This window comes from Terrapene carolina, unplaced genomic scaffold, assembly GCF_002925995.2.
Source record: "Terrapene carolina triunguis isolate 2854851 unplaced genomic scaffold, T_m_triunguis-2.0 Scaffold232, whole genome shotgun sequence".
Taxonomy (NCBI): domain Eukaryota; kingdom Metazoa; phylum Chordata; order Testudines; family Emydidae; genus Terrapene; species Terrapene triunguis.
The window spans coordinates 6,398,825-6,410,719 of NW_020664583.1; the positions used below are offsets into that span (position 1 = coordinate 6,398,825).

At 39.1% G+C, this 11,895-nt stretch overlaps 1 protein-coding gene across 2 annotated transcripts in view; it reads left to right on the forward strand.

The window, feature by feature from the left end:
• The window catches only part of RFT1 (RFT1 homolog), a 39,655-nt gene that overhangs the window by 15,739 nt on the left and 12,021 nt on the right, over positions 1–11,895 (forward strand). For both annotated transcript variants that reach the window (XM_024195679.2, XM_026656687.2), the window contains exons 8-11: positions 3,530–3,580; positions 4,758–4,888; positions 6,369–6,513; positions 10,359–10,464. In XM_024195679.2, coding sequence (XP_024051447.1) covers positions 3,530–3,580; positions 4,758–4,888; positions 6,369–6,513; positions 10,359–10,464 — 433 coding nt within the window. The remainder of the gene's footprint in view (positions 1–3,529; positions 3,581–4,757; positions 4,889–6,368; positions 6,514–10,358; positions 10,465–11,895) is intronic.

Consider the following 11,895-nt stretch of genomic DNA (forward strand, 5'->3'; position numbering starts at 1 on the left):
GTGGCCCAGCCTTATTTTCTGTGCTTTTCCAGTAGAGCTGGGCAGAACATTTTTGACGGCATGAAATTTGCAAGGGTAAGTGTGACTGAATATATCTCTGTACGTATACATCCCTATATACACCCTACACTATTGTGATAATGTTTCTGCAAGGTATGCCTTATGAGGTATTATTTAAAATGCATAATTTGCTGATCAATAATATGGCAAAATACATTTAGCAACATTATATGTGAAGTTATGAACATAAGCTGAAATCATGACTGAAGTATGTTTCCCAAATAACTTTGGGGAGTGGCTAAACCAGTTCCTCAGAGACAAAGGGAAGCTGATGCCTCAGTCGGGTGTCAACAAGGCTGATGAGCCATTACCTGCTAAGTGGCCTTGGCGAGGAAGGGGGTAAGGACAAAAATCTGCATCTTAGCAAAAAAGCATGGAGTTACTCTTCTTCAGTGGATTGCCTGTCACCTTGTTCCCATCTGGAAATGCTTCTCAGAGGAGGAATAGGACTATAAAAGAAGGGGCAGAAGTTCCAAGACACCTTCCTCTCTCTCTGTCTGTCTCTGGCACCACACCTAAAAAGGCAAAAGAAAACAGCTGTTGGACTCTGGAGGGTGAGGGGTGTGGTTGTAGTGGTGGTCCTGACCTGAAGAGTTTGGTCAGTAATCTTGTTTTAAGCATGTGGTTAGAAAGTTTTGCTTTGCAACTAGGTTAGTTTCTTAAGTAGAAGCAAATAAGTATTTTATCTTCTTGTAACCATTTCTGACGTTTATGCCTCATGACTTCTTTGTAGTTAATAAAATTGTTTTACTGTTTAATCTAATCCAGTGTGTTTAAGTTGGAGCGCCTGGGTAACTATTTAAGGTAATAAGATGGCACATTATTCCTTTAAAGGAATAATAGATTAAATATATTTGTACTGTTCAGGAGAGGGTGGGGCAATGCAGGACAATCCTTTCTGGGGGAAGATCTGGGACTGGGGGTGTGTTGGAGTCACCCTGCAGTATAACCAAGGCTGGTGAGAGCCAGGGTGTAGCTGGCAGACTGCAGATATGCACAGACACTCAGTGTGTAGCTTGTCTGCTGGACGGCTGAGTGGCTCTGGTGGGAGCTACTACAGCAAGGCATTGTAAGTAAGGCTACAATTTTTGTCATGGATATTTTTAATAAAAGTCATGGGCAATAAACAAAAAATCACACAGAAGCCGTTAGCTGTCCCTGACTTTTACTAAAAAAATCTCTGACAAAATGGGGAGGGAGGAGGGCCAAGCACCCTGCCCCCTCCCCGCTGCAGCAATTGGGAGCTGCAAGGACTCCATTGCCCAGTGGCTGGGAGGGGTCCCCCTACTGCCCTGCAGGGTTGGGCGCTGTGGGGTGTGTGTGTGTGTGTGTGTGCGTGAATTTCCTTGCTGCCCGCAGTGGCAGAGGAGCTGTGGGGGGGCCCCCTGCCAGCGACGGAGGCTGGGGAGCCCTGAGCGTGAGGCCCCCTGCCCCTGGGTGCCGAGCAGCCCTGGAGTCCCTCTGCCGCCGCCGGATGGAAGCTCTGTGCCCTCTCTCCACCCCCCACCTGCGGCCCCTGATCAGCTCCGGGGTTCCACTGCTGCCAGCGTCAGGAAGCTACAGGGGGGCCTTGGCTGCTCGCGGTGGCTGAGCTGCTGCAGGGGAGACCCCTGATAGCAGCGGTGGCTGGGCAGCTCAGGGGTTGCTGCTGATGGCAGCGGCTGGGCAGTTGCGGGGAGTCCCACCACCTGCAGCTGCTGGGCAGCTGCAAGAGGGTCCTCTGCTGCCCATGGAGGATGGGCTGCTGTGGGGTCTCCTGCTGCCAGGAGCACAGAGGTCACTGGAAGTCACGGATTCCGTGACCTCCATGACATAATTTTAGCCTTAATTGTAAGGCACCCAAGGTTGCAGGACAGGGGTGACATGTTCCCCCCGCTAGCTTGGATTGTGCCCCGATATGTCATGGTAAATTTTTAGGGTTTTTTTTTTTTTTTTTTTTTTAAATGTATGTTATAGTAAAGCATGAGCACTCCACTGCGGTAGAGCCTCTGTGCCGTACTGGTTTAGCATATGAGCCTTTTGGCCTTGGAGACTTTTTCAGATTTGTTCTAACATTAATGAACGTGAGTTTGGCCATCAGTTGTAGCTGATATTTGCCCACTCCACATTTTGTCTTTTTTAAAAACAAACACACAAAAAACCCAGATGCTTTATGTAAGAAAATAAACTCAACAAATCATGAAGATTGGCTTGTATGGAACAGAATCAATTTAAGGATTGTTTTCTCACACACTCTTAAATGTTGCATCTTAATAGTGTTCACAAATTAAGTATCTATATGAGATTTGAGGATGTGTATGCCACAATGTAAGCCCAGTGTTAGTAGAAGTCAAATTAGCAGACCCTGGGTTTGTTAACCTGGGGCTTACATATTCGTGTAGATGCTCAAACCTTAGGTTAACAAACGCTGCATTATACTGGCCCAAGTCCAACTATGCATATCCCAGATTTCCTAGTTCCCTCCGAACATGTGGCTTCTTTCTCCCTTTGTTCCTAGTGCAGTAAGGATAAACTTGACTGTCTAGAGTACAAAGAAAGTCAGCCTATGGGATTGTGGGATACTTTTGGCAGACTCCCAGAGCACAAGTCCATTTTGGCTGTGTCTACACTGCAAAGCAATGGGGCTTGAAGCCTGGGTCCTGGCTTGACTTAAGCTCGGACCTTCCACCCTGTGGGGTCTTGGGACCCTGAGTCTGAGCTCTAGTTTTAGCATGATTTGTGTGTGGATGAAAGGGGGGTTAGGCTTGAGCCTGAGTTTGAACCCTGGGTTTACATTGCAGTGTAGACATACCTTTAGGGTTTTCTGTTGCAGTAGAAATTTAAACATTGAGCAAGTCTGGAACATCATTTACATTGTCCCAGTTTAGGTCACTCTTTATTCCTCATTTCCTTGCCTTTTTCCTATTTAAAGTCTCCTTTGTATACAATAATATGTCCAGCATCTCCTACACAGAGAAGAGGAAGTAAATTTTAAAAGATTAATGGATGGCTGGAAAATACAGATGCTGGTGATGCATACTAATTATTATATTTTATGGTTAATCTGGAGCTTGAGAAAGCTGGGTCATGTCTGATCCATTTTGGAACTGTTCTGAAAGTTTTATATTAATCGCATTGATGTTGATTTCTGGGATGTGTTTAAACAGGATGGATTTAATTCAAGAACAGTTAGGTGTCTTTAATGATCAGTGAGGACAAAATGTTCTTAAAGTGTCCACAGATTTTGTTGTTTCTATTTCTAGCTGTCTAACTCAACACTTTGGGCCTGACTTTCAGAGCTGCTTGCACCTTCAATTCCCATTGACTTCAATTCATGCCAGGCCTATGGTGTAATTAGTAGATTTTTTTACCTTTTCTTTTGGCTTCCTTACGACATTGCCTGCTAGAAGTAGATGAATAAAAACTGGAAAAGGATATGGGTACTAACATTCATTGTTAGTTGTTAATTTCTTTTGTTTTGAATTTACAGGTGAAAGATACGTGATGACTTTTTTGAATGTGCTAAATTTTGGAGACCAGGGTAAGCATGATATATTACCAAGTGGTAACAAAGTTACTTGGTTTTTGCTTTTACATAAACTTTGAAATTAAGACACCACATTGAAATGGTATTTTGAAACTTCAGAGATGATCTCAAAGTCTTAATGACTTTGTACTGAAATGATGGGGAAGTGCAAGATGTAGACAGAAGATGTTGGTAGTTTATGATCAAAGGCTTTAATTTTATGTTTCTCTTGATGAAAATTTTCCCCATAGTAATTGAGAAGGCAAGAACGTTGTACATTTTATAATGTATCTTACTTAGCACTTTTTTGTTAAACTGTCTTTGCCTCCTTTTGAGGCTTCTGCTGCCTTCACTTCTCTCTTTGAATATGTGCATTTATTGCATTTGATTTTTTTTTCTGCTTGGTATTCCGAGGCACCAGCAACTGAAATTTAAAAAAAAATCCACGCTGTTGCATTAGTGTAACACTGTATTTTTCCTAGGGTTGGGAAACTAACTAGGACCATTATTTCATTCATAGGTCATGATCCTGAAAAGAGTTATGTATGTACTTAATACACTGTGAGTAGTCACATTGTAGTAATGAACAGTAGTTTTTGCAAGATTGGACCCTAGTCAACTTCTTATTGGGGGTAGAATTGTTAGAGTGCTGTAGAGTGTCATTCTGGTAGCTTATATAAAATTCTTCCATTTGAATGAAAACAAAAAAGGACCTTGCATTTGAAGATGGCTATTCCCCTTTTTTTGAGTTATTGAAGTCCTGATCTTGTACCCATTCAGTGAAACAACATTTGTTCTACGGTGTCTACTGATTGTATCTCAACAAGTTTTTCCTACAGTCATCCCCTGCTAATGTTAATATAATTTGAGGGGCATTACATATTGGCACATAAATTAAGTTTCACTCAAACTTGTCTTTCTGTCCAAAAATGAGATTTGTAATTCCAGCGGCTTACTGTTATCAATATGTTTAGGTCCAAAATCCTTATGGATAGGAATCCTGCTTCTTTTAAAAGTGTTCTTCTATGTATTGTGAGACAAAGTGCTGTTTTATTTATGACCATTCACCAGAAATGCCAGCTCAAAAGGAGTTTGTGTGCACGTAACTTTTTAAGATCTAGAACTAGGAAGCTGAAAATAAAATATTTTATAAAATTTAATATATGGTTTCTTTGTTTTTGTTTTGTTTAAGGTGTGTATGACATAGTGAATAACCTCGGTTCTCTGGTGGCTAGATTTATCTTTTTGCCAATAGAGGAGAGTTTTTACATTTTCTTTGCTAAGGTGCTGGAAAGAGGGACGGATGTAAAGCTACAGAAACAAGTAGGTTGAGTGTAATTCTAAATTAGTAAACATCTGCTATAGAACTGTGCTTTAAAATAAGTAAAGAACTAATCATAAAAATCTACTCGCTCCTAAAGGGAGTAAGTTTTTCCTTTAATATTTAGGGGAAGGGAAAGGGTGGGAAAGTCATTGCAAAAATGTGTTCCTCAAAGACTGTAGAAGTAAGAACACAGACATCCGCACAGGTCCATCGATGGCTATTATGGTCAGGAATGCCAACCCCATGCTCTAGGTGTTTCAGAAGCTGGCACTGGATGAAAGGGGATGGATCATACAATTATTGCCCTGCTATGTTCATTCCCTTTTAAGCATCTGGCACTGGCCATTATGGGAAGACTGGTTACTGGGATAAATGGACCATTGGTCTGGCCCAGAATGGCCACTCTTACATCCTTATTTAAAAATGAATAAAGGGAACAAAACTCTATAGTATGGTATTTCCCAGAATGTTAGCTTCAATGTTAATACACTGCGAAATAGTTTTTTACATAAACCTCACTCAGCTCACTTGCGCACACACACCATTCAGGTTGTCTTATTCTAGGTTAACTGACAAAAACGCTCCTAGTTACTTTGTGCAGTGCTTTGAAAATATATGGAACTCTATATAGTCGTATTGCCACTTACTACGCTTAAAAAAATAGTGGTTTTTTCCCCCCCAGCTTTGAAAAGAGACTAATCAGATGAGACTGTAACTGAGCTATTTGAGATTATGAAGTGCATAGTAAAAACTGCCTTGTACTACTTTTTCATGGTGGTAAATAACAATAGAACAAGGGAAGTGAATTATAGATGCAAGTCTATGTAAGGAATACTTCATAAAACATAAAGTTCAGCCTCTGGAGTTTACAAATAATATAATTGGATATTTTATTTTCAGTAGTACTTGTTGGTACACATGATAAAACAGGGTTAATAAAATCTCTTGCTTCAGGGCATTATTTGATTGGTGCATGGGGTAACAAATGTATATTTTCTCATGTTCATATTGTATAATTGGCCAAGTCCCTTATAAACTTTCACATTTCTGTCACCTATCTAGTATAGGCCGATGCTACGGAAGGGACACTAGAGTTAACAGACTGTTCTGGTATGCAAATGCTGTGTTCCTACACAGCAGTAAAAATCCTGCCTCTGCCACTCAATCACTGTGGCCTTAGGAAAATACTTTGCCCTTCTCAGTTTACCACTACTTCAGTGAGGCATAATGTAGTGTACAGAGCTTTGAACATATAAAACGCTAGGTAAATGACCGGTATGTTAAGATTGAAAGTGCATATGTTTGTACATAAAATGTATAAGGATAACTCAAAACTTAATGAATATTTTACCATCTCTCTAAAGCAGTAGAAAAATGCTGTTCTTTTTTTAAAGTAATTCTTTGTGAAAATGTCCATCAAAATAAACTGCAGAATTCTGTAGCTTCTGATTCATGTAGATCATGAAATTCTTTTCCCAGGATGATATTGCAATGGCTGCAGCAGTGTTGGAGTCACTGTTAAAACTCGTGCTTCTGGTAGGCCTGAGCATTACAGTTTTTGGCTACGCCTATTCTCAACTGGCTCTGGATATTTATGGAGGTTCAATGCTCAGTTCAGGATCAGGTAACTAATCACTTTTTGCCAGTTTTAGAAATCTTTCTGAACAGAAGATGCAGATTTATTGAGTTATTTTACAAATCACACATGTCAGTCGAGCAAAATTATCTGATAAGTAGAAAAGTACTTCTATCTGCTTGTGCATGAGAAACTGAAGTACTTAAAATCCCACAGAGTTTCTGTATTGCAGTCTACAATATCATGCACTGACCTCACTTTGGATAATCCGCTGCATCCATTTGTTCAGTTATGCACACCTAATTTCAGAATTTAATGGCACTAGGGAACCAACTTGCCAGGTAGCTGTTGAGAACTGCTATGGAAGATAGACCATTGCTTAGAAGCACTGTGTAATTACATTTGGCTCTAGACACATTTGAAGCTAATAATTTGTAGGGTTCTATTTTATTCTTTTTGCAGGGTAATCCTTTTTTGGGGGGGGCGGCGTTCCATATGTTGCATTTTCAGACTTATGTAGCAATTAACTGGTATATTTATAATATCTTTACGAGAATGGTGTTACAGATGCATTTTATATACAATTTTGTGTGTGTGCAGTTCATCAGTGCAGCTGTAGATTTCCATTATAACCTATTGTTGTGGGGTTTGATCTCGTTCATTTCAAATCACATTTGACAGGGATTTAGAGCCAAAATCCTCCCTTGTGCATGTATATCCAGCTCCCATGGAGGCCTGTAGGTTAGTTTGTCTATTTGAGTCCAGAATTTGGTTTTTAGTATTCAAGCTCTTTTTATATATATATATCTATCAAGTACACCTCTACCCTGATATAACGCTGTCCTCGGGAGCCAAAAAATCTTACTGCGTTATAGGTGAAACCGTGTTATATTGAATTTGCTTTGATCCGCCGGAGTGCGCAGCCCCGCCCCCCTGGAGTGCTGCTTTACCGCGTTATATCTGAATTCGTGTTATATCGGGGTAGAGGTGTAGTTATCTTCAGTTTTAATCTGCTGGAGAGTTTAATTAGTGATCACATAATTTTTTTTCAAGATTTCCCATTGTTGAAAGTTACTTTAAAAGATAATGTGCGTTTGGTTATTCCATAATGCAGTATTACCAACCCCAAGAGATCAAAAATCATGAGTCAGTCCTCCCCAGTCCCAATAAAAATATATATTGTGGGTTCTTTTTATTGGTTTTCAAGCTTCTGAATCTTTAGGGTCATGTTCTTAAACCTCTCTTTGTAATCATGAGGGCTACAAACTTACTTATTTTTAAACATGAAAAGCTGAGATGCTTGCTTAATTACATGATTCCAGGAGCCAACGGTTGAAGAAAACGCCAAGTATTATGAGACTCGTGATAAAAATGCCAGAGTTGTTAACAATACAAAGAGGGGTGTGTTTGTCTTGTGTGTGTCTCATGTGTGTGGCATTTTTTTTATTTTTTATTTTTTTTAAGACTAGCAAAAACATTTGTTTGAAAACTGCTTCTGTACTGAGCATACCATTATTTGTAAATCTATAAAATTATGATGCAGGTCTGTGGCAATCATAAGTATTATTCAAAGCCATTAGATTATTCAAAACAGTAATCACTGTCTCAGTAGTAATCACTGGGGGTGATTTGGGTATAAAATTGATCCTTTGGTGGACTGTCAGTGCAGCTTTACATGTTAAAGGGTAAAACATACAACTGGAAAATAATTTCTATAGGCTGTTGGCCTCTCTTCCTAGCCCTGGAAGAACTGACACTACTCCTAGAGACTGGTACAAGTCCTTTTTCTCCTAGCTTTCTTCTACCTAACACAAAATCAACACATCAATTGTCCCTGCCCCTAATCTGGGATCTGCTGCAGGGGCCTATGCATTCCCTACATGTTAGCAATCTATTGGCCACTATTGCTTGAGAGTCACCCTGCTCCAGTGCCTGATATAGGTGCCAACCTGCTTCCTGTAACTTTCCTTCCCCCATCCTACCCATGGGTTTACTGCCAGAGCCTCCCCACTCCTGGCAGGTCTCTTCCCAACTGAGATCCCTAGCTGATCTCTCTCAGTTGGGAGGTAGCTGATCTGTCAGTTGAGGCTGGGTGCAATTCCAATTAAAGGGCTAGCCATCCTGAGACATTTCACTTCAATATGGAGACACTGACAGTGCCACAATGGGATATTAATATTCTGACTGACAAACACTTATGTCTTTAATACTGAAAAATTACAAGGAAAATGGAAAACCTTACAACACAATTTATTACATGGAATATATAGGAGCTTTATAGTGTGAAACGTTGTCTTTTGAATACCGCTAATTGAATAACAGGGAGAAAGTTGCAATTACCTTATTCAGTTTCAAGATAATTAATTTGAGAGACATTGTAGCTCCATGAAGACCCTTGTTACTTTTATCTTTAAGGAGGTTGGTTGGATACAGGCTTGTAACAATTGCTGTTGCTTCTGTTGTCCCTTAATCTGAAATTTGATAGTATGGTGCAAAATGCAGTCAAAGAGGAATGAGCAATAAATATAAGCACTTAAATATTATCACCTGTTCCTCAAGAACTTTGGGCTCTTGACAGATTAAGATGCATGTCTGGAAGCCCACATTGGTTTTTTGAAGAATTTTTAGCAATAAAGAAACATGACTTGCATCAGTTGTCAATACATCTGTTCTGAGTACATATTTTATCACTAATCCGCTTAGATTTTTATTAATTTCAGGAAAATGAAAATTCTGAAAGTGGGTGGTTGTTATAGAATAGCAGCAGTTAGCCCTCTTTATCAAGAGAGCATTTTCTATCCCCTTGCTAGCGTCAGTTAAGGGGAAATGAAAAAGGGTGTTACTCACTGTGGGCCCAATCTATCAAACATTAACTGTACTTAAAGTATTAGCCTCTTCGCTTCAGGAGGACTACTCATGTGCGTTAAGTCACTCTCAAGTATATTCACAGGATTGGGTCCTATGAAAGTGAATTCCTAAATGTGACACACTGGCATTTGTATTTACCCTGATTTTCCTTGAGTATCCGTTAGTTGTTTTAAATTATTTCATTTCCCTTTTTTCTCGCGTGCTTGTAGCCTGACTTTGATTGCCTTTATGTGCATCTTCATAGAGTTGAAGACTTTCTCTTCACCTCAAAGAAATGTGCTGTACCGTGGCTGCTCAGGAAATTACTCCTCAGAACTGAGACAGAGGGAGAGTGCACAGTGTCATAACCCTGATCATTTAAGTCCGTTTTTGGGAGACAAGTTCATTTGTCAGCATTAATTTTTTGCTACCAGAACAAACTGAAATGTTAGCTGCCATTTTGTAATTTTCTCACCTTTACAAGTTCACACGAGAATCTTTTAAAAGGCATTAAACCAATTTCCAAAACTAGTGTAGAATTTTTAACTCATTTATAAATTACCTCTGTCACATTAATATTTTTAATGGAACTCCCAGTGTAGCACAGTTGCTATCTGTTTCTTATGACAGTATATCCTGGCTGGAGTGTATATATATTCTCACTTGCTTCCAGCTCTTGAGGATTGACCTCAGATTTATTCCCCAAGTCCTCTACAATAGACAATGCTGTATTTAACAAGCTTTCGTCTTTATTAAAGAAATCTCAACTATTAAAATATCCTTTTGGCTATGGGGAAAAAAAGATCTGAGCTACAAGTGGTGTCCTTGGCTTTTTGTTTAGTCTACTCATTGTCTTATAGTGGTATTGATAGGAACATGCCTGTGTCATTTAGATTACAGATTGAACTTAAAAGTAGCTGTAATGGTAAAATCATCCTTGAAAACATTTGAAGGATTGATCTTTGAGTACCAGTAGATAAGAGAAGTATATACATGAGCCTTCATTATAGGAATATTGGTTCATTTATTGTTTTACTATTTTTTAGGTCCCAGTCTCCTGCGCTGCTATTCTTTATATGTCCTGCTTCTTGCTGTCAATGGAGTAACAGAATGTTTTACATTTGCTTCTATGTGCAAAGAGGAGGTAGACAGGTAGGCAAGAAGGCTTGTGGATCCATTAATAGCCTCTAAAGTGTTCCTGAAAAACAAATTTACTGCAGGTCGACTCTGTCAGTCTACAGTGCATCTGTACCTAGAGGGAGGGATATGGGGGGCGGGGGGGGGGGGGGGGGGGGAGGAACACTTTGGAAATTCAGGTTCCTTTTTACATACTGTTGTTTCACCACTTAAGCTTCAGTTTTGAATTTCCCATCTTCAGTGCCAGTTCTAAAGTAGCGATACAGTCTCAACTAATATAAATATGGTCAAAATGTTCAGTTTCTGGTTCCTAAGATTACACACCTAAATCCATATATAGGTGTTTCAGTAAGTGACTTTATTTACGCTTTGCAGCCAGCACCCACTCCTCCCTTTGAGGTTAAAGGGTGTTCATAGCTCCTCAGCACTGCTGAAAAACAGGCTACTTATTTAGCAGTCTAAATATAGATTAGATGGATAATCTTGGGCACGTATAAGCTTTAAGGTTATATACACAGAATACATATCTGGTCAAAGTATGAAATGGAAGAAAATAATGGGGGGGAAAAAATCTTAAACCTTAGTTTCCATACGTGTGCACATTGAGTAGTTTTAAAAATAACTTTCCATAATAGCAATATTTTTTATTGTAAAGTATACTGATTTAGTAATACATCTCATTTAAAAATTTCAGTTATAACAATATTCCATCTCAGGTATTTTTCTGAATGAATGAAATTCCTGTCTATATAGTCTAATATTTCCTTGACTGTTTTAATTGCTAATTATTTCCTATTTTTCTGAAATCTGTGCTGATGTGTAGAAGAGGCTGCTTTTGTTGACAGGGAGAAGGGTTGATGCATAATGCTTATGACTACCAGCTTTGGTCACTGTTAAGTGGCGCTACAAACATTTTTTTGGTTCCAAACTTTTTCAAGGAGAGGGTTTGACTATAAAGAATTTGCCAATCTCAATTATAGATTTGACTCTCCTTTAAAGAAAAAAATATAAGCGCTAAATACTGTATTGTACAGCATGTCTTATTACCTTATTAATTTTAGGCAAGTGAACATAAATATTTGCCAGCACAGAAGATTGTGTGTATTCGGCAATATATCAATTAATTAGGTCCAGGGATTTTACAATACATCATGAAATAGCTGTCTTATTAAATAATGTACATAAGACTCATTAAACTTCAAGTCTCTTCAAATTTTTGACAAAGGACTCTTTCATGGAAAAACCTAGTCTGTCCCCGTCCCCCCCGCCCAATTTCCCCAATTCTGTGGCATATTGGGTTTTTAAAAGTGAAATGGTTATCAATATAAGAGGACTGTCAAAATAGTGCAATAATATAAGAATATTAATGAGACTATTTTTGGATTGGCAAACATCCTGCCTTGAGGAAACAAGTTTGTATGTCATGTGACTTGACACAGACAATTT